The sequence below is a fragment of the Schistocerca gregaria genome, unplaced genomic scaffold (genome assembly GCF_023897955.1).
Source record: "Schistocerca gregaria isolate iqSchGreg1 unplaced genomic scaffold, iqSchGreg1.2 ptg000566l, whole genome shotgun sequence".
Taxonomy (NCBI): domain Eukaryota; kingdom Metazoa; phylum Arthropoda; class Insecta; order Orthoptera; family Acrididae; genus Schistocerca; species Schistocerca gregaria.
Window position 1 is genome coordinate 1 of NW_026061958.1, and position 23566 is coordinate 23566.

Consider the following 23566-nt stretch of genomic DNA (forward strand, 5'->3'; position numbering starts at 1 on the left):
ACACACGCGAGACAGATTTTTTTTTGCTTTTAAATTTTTTCCGGTATATATATGGCATGATAGCTTCTATTTACACATCAAATGTCACCCATCAGTTTCACCTGATTGCATATCGCACCTCTTTTCTCCTTTACTACTCGCAGTCCATCTCCTCTTTGTCATCGACATCTGGCATCTCGCTATAGGCATATTCAAACCCGTCATCTTTGTACAATGGAGTTGTTATTATTGGGGTTGATTGATTCTTCTGATCTTCTAGAAAAGGGTGAATAATGCTCGCACTCAGACAACCGACTTCGGCACGTTCATTTTTAGATGGAGAACTACCATCTTTTTGGAAAAAAGTACCAACATCCGAGATCGGGGTCTCTGTATAACACCAGTGCCTTGCTGGAGTTTTCGGACTTGCTGACCAAAATTTGATAAAATGGGTCGTTCATCCTTTGATTGAACAAACTCAAGGCAGGATGCCGAATGTTTTTCAGTTGGTCAGCAAGTTTTAGAGAATTCACTTCATGAGGGTCTTCAGCTGCTCTAGGTAAAGGCGGTGCCTCTTTGACCAAATCTTGCGTAGGTTCATTCTCCGTAGATAGCCTCAGTTTGCTCAAGGGTGGCACTAAGACGGCATCCTCTTTTTCCAGCTGAAGCTCCTGTATACTTCTCTTAACCCTTTTACAGCGACTGTGGAAATGAAAAATATGAGACTTCTTCCTGGACAGGCATGACGCTCAACAGAGGATGACAGAATTTTGTACGACATAGTGATACCTCACAAAAAGAGACGCGCATATTTAGATACGTCTCATTATTATCTCAGGCTTCTCTACTCGATTAGACGAATCAAAAAGAAAGCTATGTTCATCACAGCATTCAGTCGGGCACTTATATATATATGACACAACACATCTTAAATATGCGCGTAACGATGATGTTTACCACCTTCATTCGACGTACGGTTTATCTACCTGGAAACTCGATATCGGTTCGATACGCTCGTGAATTGTTGACAAGGGTTGGTTGCTTTCTGGTACTAGCCTTTTACGTTTACAAGCGGCCTCCAAACTACTTTCTTCCGGCTTTATATACCTCTTTCTGGTAATTAAATTTGCATCGGGACTGCTTTCTGTAGCCCTTGAAGGTAAATTGATTGATGCCAGCCATGCGTCATACATGAGGAAAATAGCATATGGTTGCTTGAAAAAATTATACGCGGCATCAGCTTTTTTCTAACAATCAAAATACTATCGTCCTACATGTTTTCCCTCAGTAAACAGTGCATTCGTTGGCTAGTTAGTATGTATTAATCTAAAGTGCGCTGAAATCGAGGACGATAGTGATGGTTTTTTAATGATTGATAATGACCTCCTAAATGTGCATTGATTAATTGTGATTCTGAAATAATAGAGAAGAGCACATAATATAATGTTCTGGACATTCTGACAGATATTGGAAAACACAAAAACTGAACAGCCACAAAGACCAAATTCAAACAAATTTACGTTCTGACTGTCAGCATCGAATAACTTTCTGACCCAAGATAAAAAAACCTGTGCTAAAAAGCCTGTTGTTTTGCCATCTGTATTTTTGTTTTCGAAATAATAATAGTTACAATTTTCCAAAGCTGTCGTGTTTCAGCCTTTTTTGCACTAGGCATTTTCAGTTGTTATAGGCGCAGAATTCTAAAAACACAAGCATCTCGATGGACATATCCATCAAATATGTCTCTCTGATAGCGTCGCGCATAATATATAATACTCAGGCGAGTTTCATTGCACTAACTCTTTTTCCTGTTGAGCTTTAAGAGAGCTTCTATGTCAAGGCGATACAATTTATGAAATGAATATCCTATTTTCGAAAGCTATTCACGAGTGATAGAAAATGCTTTCCAGATAATACGCCTATTTATAGTCTTGGCCTTGCTCTATTCATTTCCTTCGAATGTAGAGCCTATCGATGCCATCTTTGAGGAGAGGGCCTCACTCTTAACGTCTGGTTGGGAACAGAATTTGTCTGAAAGAAAATACACGGAAAGTTGTACTATGTGCGACACACAATTTTTGTACTTGAAAGCAATTCGCTTTTCACCAAATTAGACTATTTTAATGTCTGTATATCGCGTGTTTCACCAAATTCAAATTCATTGAGGCATCTCGTTTTATCGGTATGTTTTAAGGAACATGGAGCTGCCCGATAGCCGCGCAAAAAAAAGCTCCCCCTCAAATGCAATTCTGCTCAAAATCAGCTTTATATCGAGCATTTTTGCCGGGCAGAATCACGGGGACGTATTTATCCATTCTCGGTTTTACTGGTTTCTTAAGTGTGCGAATTATCTGTTTTAAGAGTATGGCCGTTGCATGCATATTTTTGTAATGACAGGTGATGAGACGCGGTTTGGTTTCAGCTGAGGTTTGGTGCTAGCGACGGCCATAGGGGCTCTACTCGAATGCGTTATGAACATCTCAAATGTAGTTAGTTACAGTTGAAGGTTGTCATACGTGAGCAGTCTTTCGCTGTGCTTTGATGAGAAGGGGGTGAGCGAACGGCCGACTCGTTGTGGGGGGAATAGGTTCTCATCAGGAGGGACTCTTCGATTACGGGAACATTGGCAGGCCGAAGAGAATGGAGACTGGCGTCGCTGATACATTCTTGCTTTATGAGCTGTTCAAACTCTTGAAGAGTGATAATACCATAGTCCAGTTTCGATTTAGAATGTCTGACATCCTCATAGTTAAATGGTTCAGGAGGCAGGTCTTTCGAGGCTGCCGCGTCGAGCGGAGATGGACCAGTAATTTTTGAGAAAAGTTGAGGTGTTTTTGCTATTTCGGTGCAATGACTGCTGTTTACTTGGAGATGTTCTTTTGAAGAAAATCTTTGTGGGTGCGGTTTATCGAAAAGACGTACAGGAACTTGTCCAAATTCATTGATTTGCATCAATATGATCTCCTTTCTTGCTGGGTCTTCTTCCCCTTCAATATCAATTTGATCTACATACGTCAAAGAATGGAATAAATTATTTGCTTTCACAGCCTCTGGGCCAGTCTGCTTATATCCAAATATCAAATCGATCCACTCGTGCAAGTGGGCACTTACATACTCGCTCTCAAGCGCCAGCTTGTTCATACAGATAAAATCAATTGGGGTCTTTGCCCAAGCAGGGAGCGCTACATCAGCCACCTGTTGTCTGTTTTGTCTGATCCCAAAATTGATGTCTTTTTCATTCACAAGAAAGCGCCCTTCCGTCTCTACACAAAAGAATTCTGGAATCAACTCCTTCAGATCCGTCGGATTAGCGAGCACGTTATTCCAGGTTTCAGAGATGGAGTTGAACAGGCGATCTGGCTCGTCGAATTTCCCATTCTGCAACTTTAGCATATGTTCGGGTAAACATCTAAGCAAATAGTACAGTACATAAGCCGGAGTAGAATAATGTGTGCCATAGAGAAAAGCATCTTGGTCCTTCGGCGTCTCTTGATACCGAAGTCGAAACAACTCTAATCTTTCTGGGTTGAGCGCCCCAACGGGCTTGCTCAGGTCTCGATAGATAGAAACATCGTTAAAATCAAGAGTAGGTGATTCGTAGTCTGAGATAACCCAGGGAAAAACCGGATACTGAGCCAAATCATTAAAAGAACGGCAGGCAGCACTATTGATGTACATAAGATAGTCGAAATTTGAAATAATTCTTTGCTGCCATTTTTGGATGATTTGCTCCTGATCTTCAGCCTTCGAATTTTTCAACTCGGACTGAGATAAAAGTAACTCGAACACCCTATCCCGGATAATCTTTTGTTCAAAACTAAAAAAAAAACCCTGAATGGCATTTCTAGTCGCATACTCCGAAGAGTTTGAAAAAAAATTCTAAGGCACGGTGAACGCCTCCATATCTTCTCTTATGTATTTGGATTATACTTGAAAACGAATACTTTTCAACAATCACCGGTTCCGAGTTAAACGGCTGGAAGCAAATTGATTTGTTCGTTATAAGAAGTCTGCCAGCATTACAAACCAGAGGCGTTACTTTTGTGGCCAAATATTCTGATAACGGTTTTTCGTACAACGAGTCTAGCCATGTTATGTCAAAGGATATTGAAGCCTCGCGTTTTCTTATAGTCTCCAAGATGAGAGAGTCAGCAACGATAGAAGGGTGTTTAGAAATTTTGTACAATTGGTTCACTTCATTAAACAAAGTATCCACTGAGGCATGCTTTGTAAGAAATTCATGATAGTACTTCTCTCTGGAAAAGACATAGGGCTGAATGAGGTTATTTTCCTTCATGTAGATAGCCCCATTTACCTTCAAATAAAACACATCTTCGCAGCCTGATTCTGTTTTGTTCACACCTATCTCTTTAATGCTTCTATACTCGTATCTTATTATAGGCAATTCGAAGTTTTTTGGTTCGAAGAATAGAGACTTACTGCATACTTTGAGGCGGCCCCCTATCCGTCTAAAAAGAAAAGCTTGTTAGAGCACGGAGCGCTAAACTTCGACCAGGGAGGAAAACAACAAGGTTACCTAATCGAAATAACTATGAAAATGTCGTACTTTAACTGAGCTGCTTCCGAGCTATATACTGCAGAGCAGAGATTGACAGAGCAATCGGTAAAATAGTATTCTCCATCGCTCAAAAGAAGCAAGTTAAATCTGCTATTTTTTGTCTTTGAGAACAAGGGCGATGCAACAAACATGAAATATTAATCGGGCCTTCTAACGCGCGGCGGGATTAGATATGCACAATAGTATAAAAACGGGATGTCAAGATAGTACAACTACTCTGATACCATTTGTAAGATAGAAATAATGCGGTCTTAATAAAGTGGAAAAATTTTGTAACACAAACGAAAGAACATTTTATACAGGGTACACATGTACACTAGAAATTTTTTTTGCTTCCGAAACAAAATGTACAGGCTTAGATCCTTTTCGTTGACGCCTGCATTAAATTCTAAAAAAAAAGACACGCCCTGCTCTCTCTAGATACTGATCATGCGAGTGGACGGATGATGTTACTTGAAGATTGAGTTTTTTTTTCTGGCGGCCGGACAAGTCTCTGCTTTTATCTCTTACAAAAGGCAGAAAGACTCTAAGACAGATAGAGTACTGCATCAAAGTCTAACAAGGCTTTTTAAATAGGACTCAAAAAATTTCTTCCCAAGATCAAAGATGACGGGTATTACTGTTAGACACTTCAGCTGTTCGTATATGTTTTCAAGTAGTGTTTCAATTGTGTATTGTGGCTTCCAATGGTGGAGGATTGGTAGGTTAATCTAACAATAAAAATTTAGTTCAGTATCATGTTTCTCTCAGCGGGCAAAATCTGTAAGACCAACGTACCTCCCCATTCGAAGATACAAAATTCAAGTTTACTTTGGTAGTAAATCTGGCTACTGGGGGAGAATTGGGATAGTCATCGCTACAGTAAATACTAATTGTAAAGATATGGTCCCACCATGGCGTCTGTCATCAGGAAAACGGAATGATTAATAGAAGGGGATATCCGTGCGAATTGAATGGGTGTGCACAACATTTTTAAAACAAACAGTGATCTCTAAGAAATCCTCTCTTTATGAAATACTGCGTACGTTGGGAGGCCCAGCGACTGTCGCATTCCAGTTATGCATATCAATGTCATCGATGTCACTAAGACCGTATGAAAAATTAATGTTTTTTAGTAGACCTTTTTCACTTTTTTCAAGCTCATCGAGAAGTCTGAAGCTACGAGGTACTTTGGATGTAGTCTGAATCAGTTTCCATGTTTGTTTTAGGTGTGCAAGCTTAAAACAGTGGTGGCGTACCAACGTTGGAGATGCTCATTTATGCCTTAATAATTAGACAGTAAAATACAGACTGAATGGAAGAATTTATATAAGGAATCCTACTTTTTTATTGAAGATGGCAAAAAAAAGTTAACGACCGCAACGCTTAATCGGAAAATGTGCATTGCCTAAGTTGTTGTGCATACCTCATGTGTAGTCTCGAAATTGACAAGTATTAATAAATCAAAGAAATCAACTTTAGTCTGATGCAACAGCGCTCACAAATAACATAAAATATGTGGTATATACACACTCAAGTACAGAACACATCTTCCCTCAGGCTCTGGTCTAGCTTTTTTTTTGTGGCTATTGCAGTTTTTTTGTATGAATACCACTATTCTTTTATACAGCCATGTCGGAAAAGCTCAAAGAACTCATACCACCTGAAGAAGACCTCACTGGAATATCGGCTCATGATTTGATGTTCCCATACCCTCTCACTGAAGAAAACGTACTTGACTACTTTGCCAGCACCAAGTTTTTTGATTCGTCTTGCAACAACCAAGGTTTGCACACTTCTTCAATCCGGCCCTTTTATGACGCTTTAACTCATTGATATACGATACTTTGACCCTGATAGTTATAAAAATGCAGCGTTTATCAAATGATGTGCTAAAGTATGGAAGTTTCTCTTCACTAGAATAAGTAAAATGCATACAACTAAAATTCGTGCGTTAGGCATATGGTAGGCGTAGAGTACGCTGTTGACGGTCGAGATTTTGTCGTAGATCCGAAGACAAATGTGGCACATGAGCTTTGGAAAATCAAAAAAAAAGTATACACGCACTTAAAATGCTTGTTTTAATGCCATCCTGTTGTGTACTCTAAAACGTTTTTTGTGTTATACAGTATCGTGAGAGTCCAGAAAAAGAAACAATCATTGCAGTTTATTATATTATCGATCGAATCATTTACCAAGCTCCCGACGATCTTTCGGTTTGCGAAGCTAGGCTTACTAGATCTGTGGATAGAATTCAACATACGTTTATTGATACTTTCAACTCTATTCAGTTCAACTCTGAAATGTATCATGTATGGAAGCCTGATATCACACAATTAGAGTCCACATCCAAATTCAAGCCTATGCATTCAAGCCAACTCGAACAGATGAATAGGCTCATTCCGTTACTCAAAAAAAAATTCCTCGGCGGTTCAGCTGAGAAATGAAGGGATAAGGAATTTTGGGTACCGTCTGTCTCATAAAATATGTGCCGAGGTTTAATTTTTATAAATTTCACATCGCTACAGAATTCCAGCAAACATGCTTTCGCTTCTTTGGCCAAAGCACCTGATCTAGCTAGGAGGACTTAACTTCGTTCTGGCGTCATGTGGCATTTGAGGGGCTCAAAAAGATGTTCCTTTGTCTATTAGTCTACAGAACATGGTATAAACAGTCATCAAGAAAACAATCTACAATAGTTTGGTGATGTGTTCGCCCCTCTCTAAGTGCGCAATAAAAAGGAAATTTTTGCGAAGCATAATGTGTTGTGAGTATACAAACATACTCTTGTCGATGCATTTCATGCTAGACAAACACGTATAATGAAGGCTAAAGCGTGAATTTAGCCCCTGGCATTCTAGGTCCTGAGGAGGGATTGGCTTATATATTGTACCTTCCGTCTGATGAAAACGTGTCTCGTTTTATATGGTGGAAATGACAAAACTGCCAATTTTGAAAATTTTCCTACCGACGATAGTGCTTGCTAGACCTTCAGATGTGTTGATTTATTCTATGCCAGAAGTAGACAGTTAAAATACCAGATCTGGTTTCGCACTAATGAATGTATTTTTAGTCTGCAGTCTTTTTGGAATCTATTTACATCTGAATGCTTAATCAGTAATTTTATATTCTGTCATCGTGTCTATCAAAAGAATCAAGCTGCATCGCCAAGGCATGCCTATACTTCTGTAAAATCGAGGCACGACCAAAAATAAGCGACGCTCTTCTCGATTCTACACTCAAATGTGTCTTGACAATGATGCCTCGCATTTCATGCATATGGATGTGTGTGTAGAGTATATTGAGGCAATAAAAGTATATGTTGGGCGCTTATTAGCACACATCATAATAGGGTTTGAATGTTGCACGGAAAACAGATAGACTGCTCTCTGCATAAAGATAGATAGGTTCTGTGCATGTTGAGCAAGATAAGTTACAACATGCGTGTATACATTACTGTTTGACAAAGAGGGGATGAGTTAAGTCGCATAGAGGTAGAAATGTGGATCTGTTATTCGTGCATATAAAATTGGCAGTTTGAAAATACGTAAAGAATTGATGTGTACAATGTGAAGTGGTAGTATAAAAATTCTAGATTAGATAGAGGTTTTTGTATAGAGAAACAAAAATAGGACGGTTTAGAAGTTTGCTATTGATTAAATAAGCATTGGATAGACAGCATCATATTCTGTGAATATTTAGATGTTTTGACGAGTTATTGGAGTCTATGAATAACGAAGCGGCTTCTAAAAAATAAAATCTGATAGCAAAATAATCAAAATAAAAATGTTTATAAAAAAATTCACACTGCAGACCGATATCCTTTATCGATGACAGCCTAAAACAATGTCTATGTTTTCACGGAAGCGGAAGGAGGACACCGTTTCTGTTTCTTCGTTACCTCCTATCGAGACTCTTGAACTCGATAGGCTTAAATTGTTTACAAGGGAAGAGCTTACAGCTTATCTGAAACACTATGGTATGTCGTGTGAAAGATTGTGTGGGATTATTTTGTTGAGCCAAGTATTGCAGTAGTAATGATATCTTATGCATGATTAATATTTCAATAATAATAACATCTTATGCATGATTAGTATTGCTTTTTAATGTATGTAGCTCAGGAATTAACTGTTTATTTTCTATCTCTCTACTGATGCTTTCGTCTGAAAGACATCGAGGCAGGTGAAACCAAGCCCGATTTAAAAAGGCAGCTCCGACTGCTGATAACAAGTGTCAAGACAGGTGTCATTCCTAAGAGAGAAGGTATTGGAACAGAATTATATGGATCGCATTCGAGTGGTGGAAGCGGACAAAGGTCAGGAGATCCTAAGGCTTCAACATCAGATCAGTATGAAAAATCATCAGTTCTTGCATACTGTAACAGAGTATAGAGATATTTTTGTTTCATCAGCTAACTCATCTATCTCTATTCAAGGTCCTCTTTTCAATCTGCTACTGGTGGACTTCAAACTGGTGCTTCTAAACCAGACAATTCGGTTTCTACGTCGGTCAGTTTCAACACGACCTGTTCGATACCAAGTGCCCCCATTAAGGTCCCGGAGCTACGCCCGAATGATTTGATTTCTCATAAATCGTTAGGATACATGCCTGCGCTAGTGCCTCCGCAGTTGATTATGCCAGGATTCACTTCGAATAATATAGTTCCAGGTAAGTTCTTGCCGAACTTGGGACTCATCAGAGACTTGGTAGTCAGCCGAGTTGACAAAAAAACCGCAGCTCCTCAGCAGACAACTGAGAGCATGTCTTTATACGAATGCGCATTACAAAACCTAGATCCCAGAGCGAATAGAAGCAAGTCGATAAAGAACACCGAGTCACAGACGTTGATAAACTTCACTCCAGATGATCTGACGTGCGTCGGCTGCGGAAAAAGAGCGAACAAAGAGGTACAGGATAAAAAAAAACTTCACATAAAACATCTATTTGTTTTTTTTTCGCTCCAGCGCGCACTTTTCTCCATTCCGGGGTACCTCTGCTAATAAATATTTTGTTAAAACCTACTCAGTGCAAGTTTAAGCGATGTAAAAACTGCTGCAATACCATATTGCTGAGATGCCCTGTTCATGCTAGAAATTTGGTTTTGCTACCCGGTCAAGTTTTGTTTGATCCTACTCTTTCTAACGATGCAAATTCCAACCTTGCCCTTTCTTCTCTTAATGCACCTTCTATTCCTTCGAAAACCCCGTTCATTATTCGTGAGGAACGCCCCCTACCGCCCGAGATACCTTTGCCGCAAGAAATCCTTTTAGATTGGCCCGAGCATCAAGATCCATTAGTAACGCTTCAAAGTATCGGCAGCAACCGATTCAAGAAAAATGACGAAACTATGAGAGAACTTTGGAGCCCGGTGACTCTGAGCAGCATTCTCGAACAAATTGAGGACAAAAGCTTTTTGAGCAAGGAAAAAAGAACGTTTCAAGAAAACCTAAAAACAATGCAAAAACAATTAGAGCAATGCGCCCAAGAACACGAGAATGAAATTCAGTCTATTCTGAATCACAGTCAAAAATTTTTTAGTCAGTATTCAAGTCTGTTGGAGACTTGCCAAAAGACGACGGCGGTAAGTACGAATATAAACTCGGGAGAGGGCCAAAATAATATTTACCATATGATACCACCTTTGGGAGGAAAATTGCAAATTTATACAAGCAATCAAGAGAAGACAACAGAAAAATTCACTAAAAAAATCAAACCATTGTAAAGACCACCTAACTTCGAAGGACTATAGACATTTATGGATTGGAAATTCAGTATAGAGGAAAAAAAGGCAGCCAATCGCTGGGAGTAATGGCAAAATTTGACGGCGCAAAAGTTTATGAAAACAAGAAATACAAAGCACGGATTTGTTAATATTTTTAGTTTTCAAAACCTGGCGAACGTGCTATTGATTTTTTTACACGACGAATTTGCATTTGAGAGAGATGCGAACACAAAAAGATATAACATTATCTCATTGTATACGATTGGCCATGAAATAGAAAGAAATTCAAGTTAGATGTCAGCATTAGAGTTGACAAACAAAAATTCAAGAATCAGACGTGCAAACGTGCATAGAGGATATGTCGCACCTCTGGTTACCTGCATACCCCATGATAGGACTATCCTAATTAATTTCTCTCTGGTCAACCAATGCAGATGTAAGCGATTGAATACAGCAAACACCACTTGGTTCAGTGACAAACCTAGTCTAGACTTTTTCATAGAACAATCTATTGTATTATGAACTGGTTTTGGCAGTTTTTTTGCTGACGGCTATCATTAAATGCTTAATACAGAAGGATGATAAAAGCAATCACCCTCATTTCCTCAATTCAGAACTTTATTTATGCAGCTATCACATGGAAGAGAAGACAAATCAATAGATCGGTTTGAAATTCTTCAATCAATTAAAGTCTGTGTTGGATGTTGCTGTAATTACATTATTTTTAGATTTTAGAACTTGTACATGAAAACTATTGACATTATATGTTGGACATCCATCCATATCCAGATTATAGGTCAGTTTCAGTTTAGATGCTTTTTTTAGCTTCTAAACTAGTAACGCAAAATTGAAAAAGAGTTGTTCATGCCAATGCAGAATTGTTTTCTTGGTATGTACACATTTGCATACAATCAAAGAGTACATGCATTATCATTTTCCTTACTCGAATCATCTAACGATCGCCATCAAATTCTCACGAGATTATTTTAAATTGTGTGATCATTAAAGCGTGACAAGAAGAAATGTTTTTAAATATTGGGTCGTTGTATCAGTTTTCAACGTGGTGATTGGCAAGATAATTGTTCATTTAAGGGCCTCATCTTTTATGTCTGTCTCGAGCCAACTTGACGGTTTCTTAATGAGTGTTATGTTAAGTTCCAAAGGGAATGTGCAGTGAGCGTCTAAGTTGGCAAGCTTGACTTTAGAGATTCTATTTGCCTCCAGAAAAAAAATCGTCACAAAACGTGCTATTTTTTGGTAAATAATTTTGCTATTTTTCTTTTCTTCTGCGCCAATAAGGTTGATTGACGCGGCGTCTGTAGCCGCAATTTTTTTAGTGGCCGGCCACCCATACCAAGTCTCTAGTTGCTCTGGGCTCTAAATAAATTTGCACCATAAGGACCTAGAATTGTATCGATATGCATCTAATGCTGTATGCCTCACTGTTACACTGAGCCCGGTCAAATAGGGGCAACTTTTTTCGCAGTTCGCATTACTACGGCATTGATAACGGTATTGAGCATTGAATTTTGTCAGAAAACCACGAAACACTGAGCACTGTTTGTTGTTCGAGCTGATTCCACAGAGGCTCAAATTTTTACGAAAAAGGAATTTTAAATTTTTTTAATGTCAAAAGCGGAAAAAATGCATTGGATTGTAAGAGTAGCTTGTCAGGTTATTCTTGAGCGATCGATAGAAGGAATCAAACTGACTTTGCGTAAGGCGTGAATATCCTATTGATTTGGTTGACCCTCATTGGCTTGGCATTCCGTGAATGCGTATGCCAGCTCTCACGCTTTTAGGTATTGGTTCTCACGTCTGATTCACTAGCGTTTAGATTTTTTGTGCGCTTTATCAGCCAATGAATCTCGATTTAGATTGGACCATTGAGAAATTGTACAGAGGTGAATTGCTTGAAGAAGCCACTGTGAAAGAAGTTTGTCAAAAGTTCAAAGAGCTGTTAAGCACCCAGCCGAATGTTCTTCATCTGCACACCCCTATTACGGTTGTAGGAAACGTACACGGGTATGCATACCATAATGTTCTTGCAAGCAGTAAAAGTTAAGTGCACTTAAGATAGCCTGACTTCTTTTCCTTGATGTTTACAGTCAGTTTTACGATTTATTGGAGCTGTTCAGAGTTGGTGGAAGGCCGCCAGATGTCGAGTATCTTTTCTTGGGCTGCTATGTCGACTTAGACGGCTACAGCGTGGAAACCGTATCGCTACTGTTTTGCCTGGTCCTTAAGTATCCCGCTCGAATTCATTTGTTGAGGGGCAATCACGAATGTAAATACATGTCGAAAACATTTGGGTTCTACGCAGAATGCATACGTAAGTACCATCGTCCCAATGTGTGGAAGTATTTTGTCGAGGCTTTCAATTATCTCCCATTGTGCGCGGTGATTGATGAGTCCATTTTTTGCGTACACAGCGGCCTGTCTCGGTATTTGATCGACATCGACAGCATAGATATATTGGACCGCTTCCAGGACGTTCCAGTTGCCGACCCTATAACTGACTTGCTCTGGTCAAATCCGCGCCTTGAGCCGAGCTCTGCCGAAATTTTTGACTCTGAAGAACAAGAACAAGGTTACGTTTCTAGTTACGGAATGAGGGACGTCGAGATGTTTTTGCAGACCAACATGTACTCCCAAATAGTTCGGAGTCACGAGTTTTGCTTTGACGGGTACGAGGTGATGTTCGATCAGAAGCTGTCTACCATTTGGAGCATGCCAAACTACGGGGGGTGTCTGGGAAATGTAGCTTGTTATTTGGAGATTCTACCTAGGCTCGAAAAAAATTATCGGACTTTTATTGCATATCCGGAATCGATGAGACGACGGGTCTTGAATCCTTTCAAGACGTCGTTTGATTATTTCGTATGAATCCGAAAAAAAAAAGAGTTGGCTATTGGGACGTCATCGCCCAGGACGTTTTTATGCATTAGTTGCGGCAGATTTATCGAATTTCGCACGAGATAAAAAGTTCTTGATTAAAAGGCTTCCTCTATATTGGGGAGTTTTCTAGTCCTTGTTGAAACCGGAAGCGGGGTTCTCGAGCAGAAACGCCACTGCCTCTTCTTTGGTGGATTCTAGGTGAGTTAGTTGCCAGAGCAGCAAGCGATTGATGATTTTTCCGACCTTGGGGCCCTGTGGGATTCCGGTGAGGTCTATAACTTCTCTGCCAGATAGATGTGGTTGCAAATTTCTGGCTTTATTTAGTTGCTTTTTCAGGATGAACTCGATAAAAGTTTCTTCAAGTATAAAAAGCGCGCGGAAGGCGGGATGGCCCAAGTTGGGAGGTTCGATTAGGATTGAGGCAGCATCCTTGCCCGGAGTACCGCCGCGCAGTATTCTGGATAGGTAGACGGCAAGGGTCCAGTGATCTGGACTTTTATTCATCCAGCGAACGACTTTTTGATGGACTTTGAAATTCTGGAAGTTGTTCGATATTTCATCGAACAGCTGGAGTTTCGTGTGTTCTAGGGCATCTTGATCGGCGCCGATCTCGGCCTTCTTCGGACAGAGCGCGTCTATTACATCTATAGATGTGTATGCGCATTCGATTGTTTCCAGACAGGCACGCGATTGGATGCGAGAAAGTTGGAGCTTGTTGAAAAAAGTCCAAATGGCACTTCGGAGTGCGGAGCTGTCGCAACGGAACTTTTTGACCAATGGGAAAATGAAGGTGGCGATGAGCATATAAGAATGATAGGTCTGGTCGATTGGGCTGGATTGTTGCAGCGCTTCGAGGTTGAGAAGATGGTGAGTCAATCTGGCCGTGTCGAGCGACTGCTTGGCTAGATGTGGATTCCAAGCATCGAAGGATTGACTCATATCGTCTAATTGAAATACAGAGGAATAGAGGTTTGTTTCGACGAGCAGCTCCAGAGCGCGAATGGGGTCGTTTAGACAGGATGAGCTGCTGCTGGTTTCAATCGAGTTTACTAGCATTTTTTTAAGTTCGAGTCCTATTCTGGACCGCGTAACTTTCGTCTTCAGCATTTGGTGTATATAGACATTGGAAATCGATTGAAACAGGCCCTGGGACAGTGTGTATCTGAATCTTGCGGCGAACCGAATCGCTCTTAGTGCACGCAACGGATCGTCCTTTAGGGTCAGAAAAGGCTCTAGAGGTGTGTCGATGATTCCAGATAACAGGTCTTGCCATCCTTTTCCTGTATAGTCCTCCAAGGTGTTGGCGTTGACATTATAATACAGGGAATTAACGGTAAAATCTCTCCTTTGTGCATCTTCAAGAAGAGATGTACCGACGGAAATGGAAGGAATACGACTGGTCAAGTTGTATTTGTCGGATCTTGCTTGAACAAAGTTCAGCTCGACTCCGAATATTTTCATGATGGCCGTTTCTAAGTGCTTAGATTGGTCTGGGTTCAGCTTGGTGAGAGAGACGAGGCCAGATCGATGGTCGAGCCTATTTTCGAGGAGGAGATATTGTCGAATTTGGTATGCGAACAAAGCCCCTGAGACGTTGTCAAGAGTGATGTCGATATCTTGAGACTCAATTTCCAGAAGCTTGTCTCGGACCCATCCTCCAGCTACACGCACGGTCGTTACATTTCCGAAGTGCTCGACGACCTTCAACAGAAGTTCGAATATTTTTTGTTCGGTTTCGGTCAACTTGATGCAGTACTGACTAGGCGTCCACCGAGGAGCAGGCAATGCAAGCGGACTGTTTGTCTTATTCTCTGAGCCAGCCGGATGGGGCAGTGGCGATTTCGGAAGCACATTCTGAGACAGTGCCTTTGAAGAAGCCGTCAAATAGCGTACTTCCGTGTAGGGGGTCAAATTTTTTTTTTTTACATTGTCAAATGTATGTTGAAAGTACGCACGCAGACCCGAGACCGTTCGAGCCCGAAAGGGCGTAATTGGGGCGTACGACAGAAAAGCTGTCCGCGGCCAGCTAAGCATCTTCACACCTCAGCTGTGCGCTCGTCTGGTAGATTCGCCCATACGATACTTTCATACAGCTCTAGCGAGAAAACCGAATTGAAAAGGAAAAAAAAAGTCTTCCGTCTAAAATCGCGAATAAATTTACTGTAAAGGGATTCGAGGGTGAGGCGTGAAAACATCGCGCCTCCTTTTTCCGGCTTTGCGCATTTTTTTAGAGGTGAAAATGGACAAGAGAATGCTATATGTTGGTAGGTTTGCCATCGCACAGAAGACGAAAATTTCCTTTTGACAAAGGATCCAACTAATAAAAATGCGTTCTATTTGAAACACACATGGCACCATGTCATCCCCTTGAAAAGGCGGCCTAGCCAAAGAGGTAACAGAAAAAATTTTACATGCGGCGTTTATACCCTTTGGCGAAATTTCCCAAGTCGTCATGCCGATGGACACCAGCTGTCCAGATAAGCATAAAGGGTTTGCCTTTATCGAGTTTGAGTCAGCTGAGGACGCTGCGCACGCCCTGGATAATATGCACAATGCCGAATTGTATGACCGAACGCTGAAAATCAATTTCGCAAAGCCTCATACGCTAAATAGAGTCAACGCCATTTGGGAGCTGAAGGGCGAAGAAAGCGGCGAACCTCTATTGGATCCCGAACAACTCATAGAAAACGACCAAAAAACGGAGTAGGCGGGTATGCATGTGTACATATCCTTCGCACTGAAAAAATAGTGAACACGATCTTCGGGAAGATTCGGCCCTCTGTACATTGAGTGTTCGTTTTCAAACCGCCGGGAAGATCCCTTCGAGCTCGGCGAATGGAAACGCGACTTTTTTTCGGATCATGTCGCGCTCTGATTTTGCGCAGTCTGGTTTGTACTGGCATGGCCATTATTAAAAAAAAAATTCAAAAAAGAAAAAGAGAGATTTGTTATCTTCATCAGCGTGTACTCCGAGACTGGCTTTCGTACGTATTTACCAGCTTCTTGCGGACGTCCTTGTGCAATCCGAAGTGCACAAGTTCGATGTGGCCGGGTTTATAGGGTGGTCGAGCGATTTCTCTTCAATGTGACACATACGCGAATTATCACATTTTAATGCGCCTTTGTATTTTTTTGTTTTTTCAGGTCCCCATTTATCCTCTCGATCATCTGCTGCTTAACCCTGTCCTCTGTGCCCCTCGGTCTCTCCTCTCTCGTTAAATCCAAAACATTTGAAGCACAGACGTTAGCACTATGAAGGTTCGCAAATTTGTTTTGATTTGTGTACTCAGAAGGCCCTATCTAACGCCTGTCGCTTTTGTCAGATCAACGTAGCCAATCCTGCCACCGGGGCCCAAAAACTTTTCAACATCGAAGACGAAAAAAAGTACCGAATCTTCTATGACAAGCGAATTTCTGACGAGGTCGCGGTCGATCAACTCGGTGATGAGTTCAAGGGCTACATTTTTCGCATCACTGGTGGAGCGGATAAAGAGGGTTTCGCGATGAAGCAAGGTGTCTTGACTACAGGGCGTGTAAGGCTTTTATTGGACGGTACAAACGGTCATTATCGGAATCGCCGAAAGGGCGACCGTCGCCGCAAGAGCGTCCGTGGGTGCATCGTTTCCGTGGAAAATGCAGTCGTCAATTGTACGATCGTGAAAAAAGGAGAGGGAGAAATTGCCGGTCTTACCGACCGCGAGGTTCCACACCGCCTTGGTCCGAAGCGTGCCAATCACATTCGAAAGTTCTTCAATCTTTCTAAGGAGGACGATGTCAGAAAATACGCCATTCGCCGTGCCATTCTAGACAAGGAAGGACACAGGGTTCGAGTCAAAAAGCCAAAAATTCAAAGGCTCGTCACATCTACTCGCATCCGCAGAAAACGCCGAAAACTCAGACTTTACAAGCTCCGCCGCGAAAAGTCTAAGACGGAACGTGATAACTACGAAAAACTGCTTCACAGTATTCGCAACAAAGAATCCAATAACAATTCTGCCCCGGCTCAGGCCACTCAATTTCAATAAAAAAAACCCAAACGGCGCCTGACTGTTGTTCCGTGAGGGCACAAAAAAAGACCAATTTGTTTTTGCGCAATTGTGACAAAAATATAATTTCGCAGTCTAACGGTCTTCGTTTTTTTTTTTTTGACAGCTCTTTCTTATTTCCGAGGGTCACCTTCCAGGCGAAAGGTACCGCTCGGCCCGATGCTCCGTCGCCTCCTAGATAAGCGCCTGTTCTGGCGGAGTGGCTCTCGTCCGCGCGGCGACGCCGTGTCGAATAGGAAGGTGCCAAAAAATGCGTTTCGAGGGCGAAAATCACTCCACGTCTCGGCCATCTCGAAGTCAGCTGGTCTATGCGGAATCGAGGGCTTGTTTGCGCCTGGAGACTGGCGCGAGCTGGTGAAGAAAACCTCGGACCGATGCGACTCAATTGCCGAAGAATTGAAGAATTATCATAGAATACCTAGGACAAAGGTATACCATTAACGCAAAATCGGATACCTCCCGGCAATTTCTGTAACCTAATAATTTGAACTCCTTTCGAAAAAGATCGTCTTTTTGCTCGACCAGCTGTCAGACTGCATATGCTCTGTCGCGGATCCGGCAGAGCTCGTCCGCCACCTCCACCCAGACTCCGGAATGGTCGCTGCCGCCAGTCAGGCATCCAGCGTGATGTCTGACAAAATCGTGACCTACAACACTAATCCAGTTTTATACGAAGCGGTTTTGCACGCCCTGAAGGTCCCGGAGGAACTCAGTGAAGAAGAACTCGCCGTCGCCAACCAACTCCGCATAGAATTCGAACATCAGGGCGGACACTTGGACCTCTCAAAAAGGGAAGCGCTTCACGAAATACAGGCGTATTCTCACCACATGATGATCGCGTATCGAGAATCAATATCCGGCATGTCGCTCTCCGGCTCGAACCGAGTACTCGACTGCGACCAAAAAATACTGCAAAAACTGCCTCCTCACATTCAGAAAAGAATCCAAAGACGTGCATCCAGAATCCTCATAACCGCCTCGGACCAGGTCGTCCTCGACTATATCTTGCGTCACTTTCCAGACGAAAATATTCGAAAAGCGATTTATCTGTTAAATAACAGCTATACGGAATTTTTGCCGACTCTCGAAGATCTGCTGCGAGCCAGGCACACCTTGGCGACCTTGCTCGATTTTCCCTGCTATTCGGAATACTACGGCTGGCACCGCTCTCTCAAGACGCCCAAGGAGATTTTCAGCTTTTTGGACGAGCTTCGCGAACTCGTCCTGTCGAAGTCCAACCAGGAGCTCTCGTCCCTGCAAAACCTCAAGTCTGCCGTGGGTCCGGGAGTGATCGAGGAGTGGGATTTGGAATATTATAAGCAGAAATACCTGGAAAAAAATGGACTGGCTCACCCGAGGTCTCTAGAAGAATACTTTACCGTACCCAACGTTCTTCACGGGTTCGCTGACATCTGGCAGGATTTGTTCAACGTTCGCGTGCAACCCGCGAAGAACTTCCAGCAAGAAGTGTGGCACCCGAGCGTGTTCAAGCTAGACGTCTTCAAAGAAGACGACCAGTTTGTAGGATCCGTCTATTGTGACTTGTTCGAACGCCCTCACAAATCCGGACCCGCCAATTTCCCTATAAGGATCAAAAGCGCGGGCACCACGCCCACTGTCGGATTGGTCACCAACTGGCCGCGCAGGCGACCCAACGAACCCCCGCTGTTGCCGTTCGAACACGTCCACGTGTTCTTCCACGAACTTGGACACCTCCTTCAAGCGCTCCTGTGCGAAAATAAACTCCAGCACTTCTCCGGCACCAGAGGACTCATGGACCACGTGGAAACGCCATCGCAGCTGTTCCAACACTTCGCCACCGATCACCGCGTCCTCAGAAAATTCGCCTTCCATTTCAAAACGGGAAAGCCGGTCCCAGAGTCTCTCCTCCGCGACGCGCTCGCCTTCAAAAGCTGCTTCTCCGGACTAGAAACCATGTCGCAAATATGCTACTCCGCCCTCGACCAAGCGCTCCACTCCACCCTCATCAGGTCCAACGGCGGATCAACCGACATCCTCAAAGAAGTCAAAAAAAAATACTCGCTGATCCCACACGCCGACGGCACTTACATGCAATCCACCTTCTCGCACCTACTGGGATACGGATCCACCTACTACAGCTACCTCTACTCCGGCGTCCACAGTTCTCAAATATGGAAAACCCTGTTCGAACAAAACCCACTCTCCAGAGACGCCGGCACCACCTACCAAAAAAAATTGCTCGCCTACGGCGGCGCCAAAGACCCAAACCAAATACTCCTCTCGCTAACCGGTAAAACCGCAGACCCGACCTACTTCATACAAGACCTCTTCCAAGGCACGTACTGAAAAAATAACAATAAAACGCAAACCTGTCATCACTTGTTAAATCGATAAGCCAATATCCTCAACCACACACAATATATATCACACACACGCGCTCTCATGACCGCCGACCTACTCCATGCGAGACCTCTCTTCCAAGGCGCGTGCTGAAAAAATAACAATAAAACGCAAACCTGTCATCACTTGTTAAATCGATAGGCCAATATCCTCAACCACACACAATATATATCACACACACGCGCTCTCATGACCGCCGACCTACTCCATGCGAGACCTCTCTTCCAAGGCGCGTGCTGAAAAAATAACAATAAAACGCAAACCTGTCATCACTTGTTAAATCGATGAGCCAATATCCTCAACCACACACAATATATATTATACACACGCGCTCTCACGACCGGTTACGCGGAGCTCTCGAACGTATCCTGTTCGCGATCGGCGTGAACGGCTGCCGGCTCTCCTGATCATCTAAGACCGCTTGCGCACTCCTCCCCGTGCTTCGACTGTAACTGCGCCCTTGATCGGGCGCCGCCCTCGACAGGTTCGACGCATCTCCCTTTTTTCCGCAAAAATTCGCCTTCTCTGCGCATCGATCATAGCAATTTCTGTTATCGTGTGATATGCCCTCTGCACTCGGCTCGCTCTTGCCGCTCCGGCGACCCCTTCTGGATGCGGCCGTATCCACGTTTTTCGATAGCTGACTCGTCACGTCACCGCACTTCACGTCACCACTGCTGTCGCAGGAATTCCTCGCGCTCAATTTCGAGTTCCTTCTTCCTGTACCCTTCCTCCCACTCGAACCTGCGCCGCTCCTCTGATTCGCGTCCTCGCCGTTCCCGGTCTCACGCTCCAGCTCCCTCACTTTCGATTCAGGCGCCACCTCATCAGCCGCATCCACACACTCCTCCTCCTCCGCCGTAGCACACCTGCTCCCGTTTTCACTCTTCTCGTCAACCACATCCGCCGACTTCGTCGTGGTCTTCCGAGACGCATTGGCCATTGCAAGACTCGCTACCCGAGATACCTGCCTCGCTATCGCCCTCCCTCTGTCGCGAGAACGACAACTCTTTGGCCTCTGAGCCGATCGGACCACCCTTCGGCGGACATCCGTACTCTTTCGCTGATGCGAATTCCAGACGACTTCCAAATTGCTCTCCTCGCCCCTTTCGCCTTCACTCTCCTCCTGCTCACACGCCGCAGCTAATTCTGGACCCTCCTGGTCAAAAATATCGTCGCTCTCTACCTCCTCGGCACCCTCCTTCCCTCCTAGACAATACGAGACATCGGCCTCATCCTGCTCCTCGACACACTCCACCATCTCCAATTTCTGACTACCGCACTCTTTTTCCTCCGTATCACTCAAATTCTGCTCCTCTTCGACCTCCTGCTCCTCTTCGACCTCCTGCTCCTCTTCGACCTCCTGCTCCTCCGCGACCTCCTGCTCCTCTGCGTCATCGACACCTCGACAACCAGATTCGCCCTCATCCTCCACCCCCTCTGCGAAACTCTCCTCGCTTCCGCTGCAAATGTCGCTCATCAGTCCCTCCTCGTCTCTAAACGACCCCTCCCACTCGTCCAACCCCTTCTCTCCACCAATATACGCCGGGTCCACATATTCGCGGCACGCCAACCTCGCCGACTCCAAATCGTCTCTCTCAACCTCTTTGCACTCGCCCTCGCTCTCCGGGCAATCAAAACTCATCTCTGTCTGATCAAGCACATCTCTGTTATACAACCTCGCATCGCCACGCTCCCCTCTCCCACCACACTCCTCCTCTCCACCAACCCCACGCCCCTTCTCCACCACACTCCCCACCCCCCCCCCATTCCTATCCAACAAAAAATCTAACACATCCCCCCCCTCCTTGTACAACGACAACCCAAACCCGCAACCTGCGTTCACGTCACCTCCCTCTCCATCCGTCACTTCTATCTTCGACCCGTCGGTCGCCATCACAAACGCCTCGCCCTCCACCAACTCACCCCCCCTGCACTCCTCCCTCCCTCCCCCCTCGCCCACCTCCGCACTCTCCGCCACGCACGACTGATTCAACTCCTCCTCCTCATTGGGCCAATTGTACCGCACCTCCACCAACTCCATCGACATCTCCAACTCAGACACCATGCTAGCAAAAACACTCTGGCGCTGCTCCATCTCCAAAAAATCATCCATCAAAAAATCCACCTGTCCACGCTCCCCCTCCTCTTCATCCACATTCTTCATACTCCCAAACATGTTGTCTATATACTTCTCGTCCACCGACCTATTCGCATCGTAACCAAAATTCTTCGACTCCTTCCAATCCATCAACCATGACTCTATGCTCTCCACATCCTTCCTCCTCGACGCCTCAATATCTGACACACCCCTCTCACTCAACAAAAAATCACCCCCTCCTCTCTCTCCCCCCCCCAGCTCAAACACCCCCCCTCTGCCAAAAAAAGCGTCCTCCTTACCCTCTCTCACCGTCAACGCCCCCTCCGAGTGCACCTGGTCCAAAAACGAACACTTCAACGGGTCAACCAACTTCTCTCCAAACCCTGTCCCTCCCCTCAACTCCTCTCTATCCCCCCCCTCACCAGGCAAACCCACCTTCACCGCCTCAACCCCTCTCTCACCAAGACATCTCCCCTCACCCCTGTCCCCCCCCACCGCGCTCCGTCACACCCAACTTCAACCCAAATATCGCGTCGCTCAACATCTCATCTTCACTCTTCTTCCCCGCCACTTCAACCGAATACCCAAATTCAGGCACCCTCTCACACACCACCCTGTTACCTTTGACCTCTCCCCCTACTACTCCTCCTTCAACCCTCCTCTTCTCATTCTCCGACGACCTCACGCCACCACCCACCACCTCACCACCCAAACACCGCCTCTCACCCTCCGCACCCCCAACAATCCCACGCGCACCCACTCCATCCTCCACTCGCTGCCTACCTCCCAACCCGTTCAAACCCAACGACTCTGTAATCGACTGCGCCCTGCTCCTCTCATTCAAGCTCGCCATCTCGCGCATTCTCGACGGCGTCCTCTCGCACCTCAAACCGCTCCCACTCGAAACCCCCCTCGACCCAGACCAATTCGGAGACTCCGGCACTCCAGGCACCGCAAACCTAGACTTCTTCCTCTCTGCCGTCAACCTGCTGTCTCTGCCCCTCACACCGCACCTCGAATTGGGCGTCGTGCTCTTCCCAACCAACCCCAACTCCTGCGTCCTATCATGTCTGGACTCCTCAGCACCTCTCACCGGCGTAGAAATCGTCCTCTTCCAACTATCCGTAAACAATTCGAAATTCTTCTCCCCATTCCTCCTCCACGACACATCTCGCGCACAACCCACCTCCGAGCTCCCCATCGCTCTCAACCCCCTACCACCCTGGCCGCTCTCCGCACACTGGCCTAACGCACTCGACACTTCAGCGCTCTGCGGCCATAAACTTTCAAGCATCTCGCTGTACCTACTCGACGCAACCACCCCCCTTCTTCGAAGCTCATCCACCTGCCTCTCCAACTTCCTCCTCAGCGCCTTGTGCGGCTCAAGCTCCTTAACGTCGCACTTCGACAAACCACGAAACACATAATCGATATACCTTCAAAAAAAGCACAAAAAATAAATTAATACACTCTCTCCCCCCTCTTCGACCAACCTCTCATCCCGCTCAACGTACTCAGCCCCCTTCTCCAACCCCAACTGCTCCAACCCCAACTCTAAAACGCAGTCCGCATACAACAAAAACGAGCCGGACTCGAAAATATCCTTGACCACATTCAGACGCCATTTCAGTCAGAGCAGACGACCCTATCGCATGGCTCAAAACCAAAGGCATGACCTTGTTGAGCATGTGACTCGAGCGCTTACCAAGGCAGGCGACCAGCCTCCCAATCAACTTGTACCCCAGGCGACAAACCTTTGGCTCTAAACCGCTATTCTGAAACAAACCGAATGTTAGTCTACGACGCCCCCTGTCTACCTCCCTCTTTGCAAATCAAAGCCCATGTACACACGCATTGTGAAAAATCTGTCTCGCGTGTGT

At 44.5% G+C, this 23566-nt stretch overlaps 6 protein-coding genes across 7 annotated transcripts; 5 read left to right on the top strand and 1 right to left on the bottom strand.

Moving 5' to 3' along the window:
* Window positions 1–1549: 1549 nt before the first annotated feature.
* LOC126315207 (protein FAN-like) lies at window positions 1550–6547 on the bottom strand. 2 transcript variants are annotated; one of them, XM_049992447.1, is made up of 6 exons: window positions 6476–6547; window positions 6273–6390; window positions 5584–5641; window positions 5336–5458; window positions 4547–5268; window positions 1571–4448 (listed from the first exon to the last, which is right to left on the bottom strand). In XM_049992447.1, exon 6 carries the CDS (start codon window positions 3655–3657, stop codon window positions 2470–2472), a length of 1188 nt encoding a protein of 395 aa, XP_049848404.1. In that variant the 5' UTR covers window positions 3658–4448; window positions 4547–5268; window positions 5336–5458; window positions 5584–5641; window positions 6273–6390; window positions 6476–6547; the 3' UTR covers window positions 1571–2469. The 2 variants fall into 2 exon arrangements, with proteins under 2 accessions (XP_049848405.1, XP_049848404.1); XM_049992448.1 differs by lacking the exons at window positions 6273–6390; window positions 6476–6547 and adding an exon at window positions 5797–5850 and having other exon boundaries at window positions 1550–4448; window positions 5584–5726.
* LOC126315213 (mediator of RNA polymerase II transcription subunit 6-like) lies at window positions 6131–7833 on the top strand. Its single transcript, XM_049992453.1, has 4 exons — window positions 6131–6323; window positions 6398–6434; window positions 6496–6592; window positions 6667–7833. Exons 1-4 carry the CDS (start codon window positions 6170–6172, stop codon window positions 6982–6984), a joined length of 606 nt encoding a protein of 201 aa, XP_049848410.1. The 5' UTR covers window positions 6131–6169; the 3' UTR covers window positions 6985–7833.
* A 508-nt stretch (window positions 7834–8341) lies between these two features.
* LOC126315208 (uncharacterized) lies at window positions 8342–11035 on the top strand. The gene is made up of 4 exons (XM_049992449.1): window positions 8342–8516; window positions 8708–8885; window positions 8973–9444; window positions 9564–11035. The coding sequence occupies exons 1-4, from the start codon at window positions 8384–8386 to the stop codon at window positions 10257–10259; spliced, it is 1479 nt and encodes a 492-aa protein (XP_049848406.1). The 5' UTR covers window positions 8342–8383; the 3' UTR covers window positions 10260–11035.
* A 1085-nt stretch (window positions 11036–12120) lies between these two features.
* On the top strand, window positions 12121–13145 carry LOC126315209 (protein phosphatase 2A catalytic subunit B-like). The gene is made up of 2 exons (XM_049992450.1): window positions 12121–12284; window positions 12368–13145. Exons 1-2 carry the CDS (start codon window positions 12121–12123, stop codon window positions 13143–13145), a joined length of 942 nt encoding a protein of 313 aa, XP_049848407.1.
* Window positions 13146–16301: 3156 nt separating this feature from the next.
* LOC126315212 (40S ribosomal protein S6-like) lies at window positions 16302–17279 on the top strand. The gene is made up of 2 exons (XM_049992452.1): window positions 16302–16415; window positions 16481–17279. Exons 1-2 carry the CDS (start codon window positions 16410–16412, stop codon window positions 17180–17182), a joined length of 708 nt encoding a protein of 235 aa, XP_049848409.1. The 5' UTR covers window positions 16302–16409; the 3' UTR covers window positions 17183–17279.
* A 518-nt stretch (window positions 17280–17797) lies between these two features.
* LOC126315211 (uncharacterized) lies at window positions 17798–19531 on the top strand. Its single transcript, XM_049992451.1, has one exon. It carries the CDS (start codon window positions 17798–17800, stop codon window positions 19529–19531), a length of 1734 nt encoding a protein of 577 aa, XP_049848408.1.
* The last annotated feature ends 4035 nt before the right edge of the window (window positions 19532–23566 follow it).

Bases quoted from the DNA above. Each gene is read 5' to 3' on its own strand.
- LOC126315207 (XM_049992448.1), bottom strand. From the start codon at position 3,657: ATGTACATCAATAGTGCTGCCTGCCGTTCTTTTAATGATTTGGCTCAG.
- LOC126315213 (XM_049992453.1), top strand. From the start codon at position 6,170: ATGTCGGAAAAGCTCAAAGAACTCATACCACCTGAAGAAGACCTCACT. The intron at 6,324-6,397 runs GTTTGCACACTT...TGACCCTGATAG, and splicing joins TTCGTCTTGCAACAACCAAG to TTATAAAAATGCAGCGTTTA. The intron at 6,593-6,666 runs GTATACACGCAC...TGTGTTATACAG, and splicing joins TTTGGAAAATCAAAAAAAAA to TATCGTGAGAGTCCAGAAAA.
- LOC126315208 (XM_049992449.1), top strand. From the start codon at position 8,384: ATGTCTATGTTTTCACGGAAGCGGAAGGAGGACACCGTTTCTGTTTCT. The intron at 8,517-8,707 runs GTATGTCGTGTG...TTCGTCTGAAAG, and splicing joins AGCTTATCTGAAACACTATG to ACATCGAGGCAGGTGAAACC. The intron at 9,445-9,563 runs GTACAGGATAAA...AAACCTACTCAG, and splicing joins GAAAAAGAGCGAACAAAGAG to TGCAAGTTTAAGCGATGTAA.
- LOC126315209 (XM_049992450.1), top strand. From the start codon at position 12,121: ATGAATCTCGATTTAGATTGGACCATTGAGAAATTGTACAGAGGTGAA. The intron at 12,285-12,367 runs GTATGCATACCA...TGATGTTTACAG, and splicing joins GTTGTAGGAAACGTACACGG to TCAGTTTTACGATTTATTGG.
- LOC126315211 (XM_049992451.1), top strand. From the start codon at position 17,798: ATGGTCGCTGCCGCCAGTCAGGCATCCAGCGTGATGTCTGACAAAATC.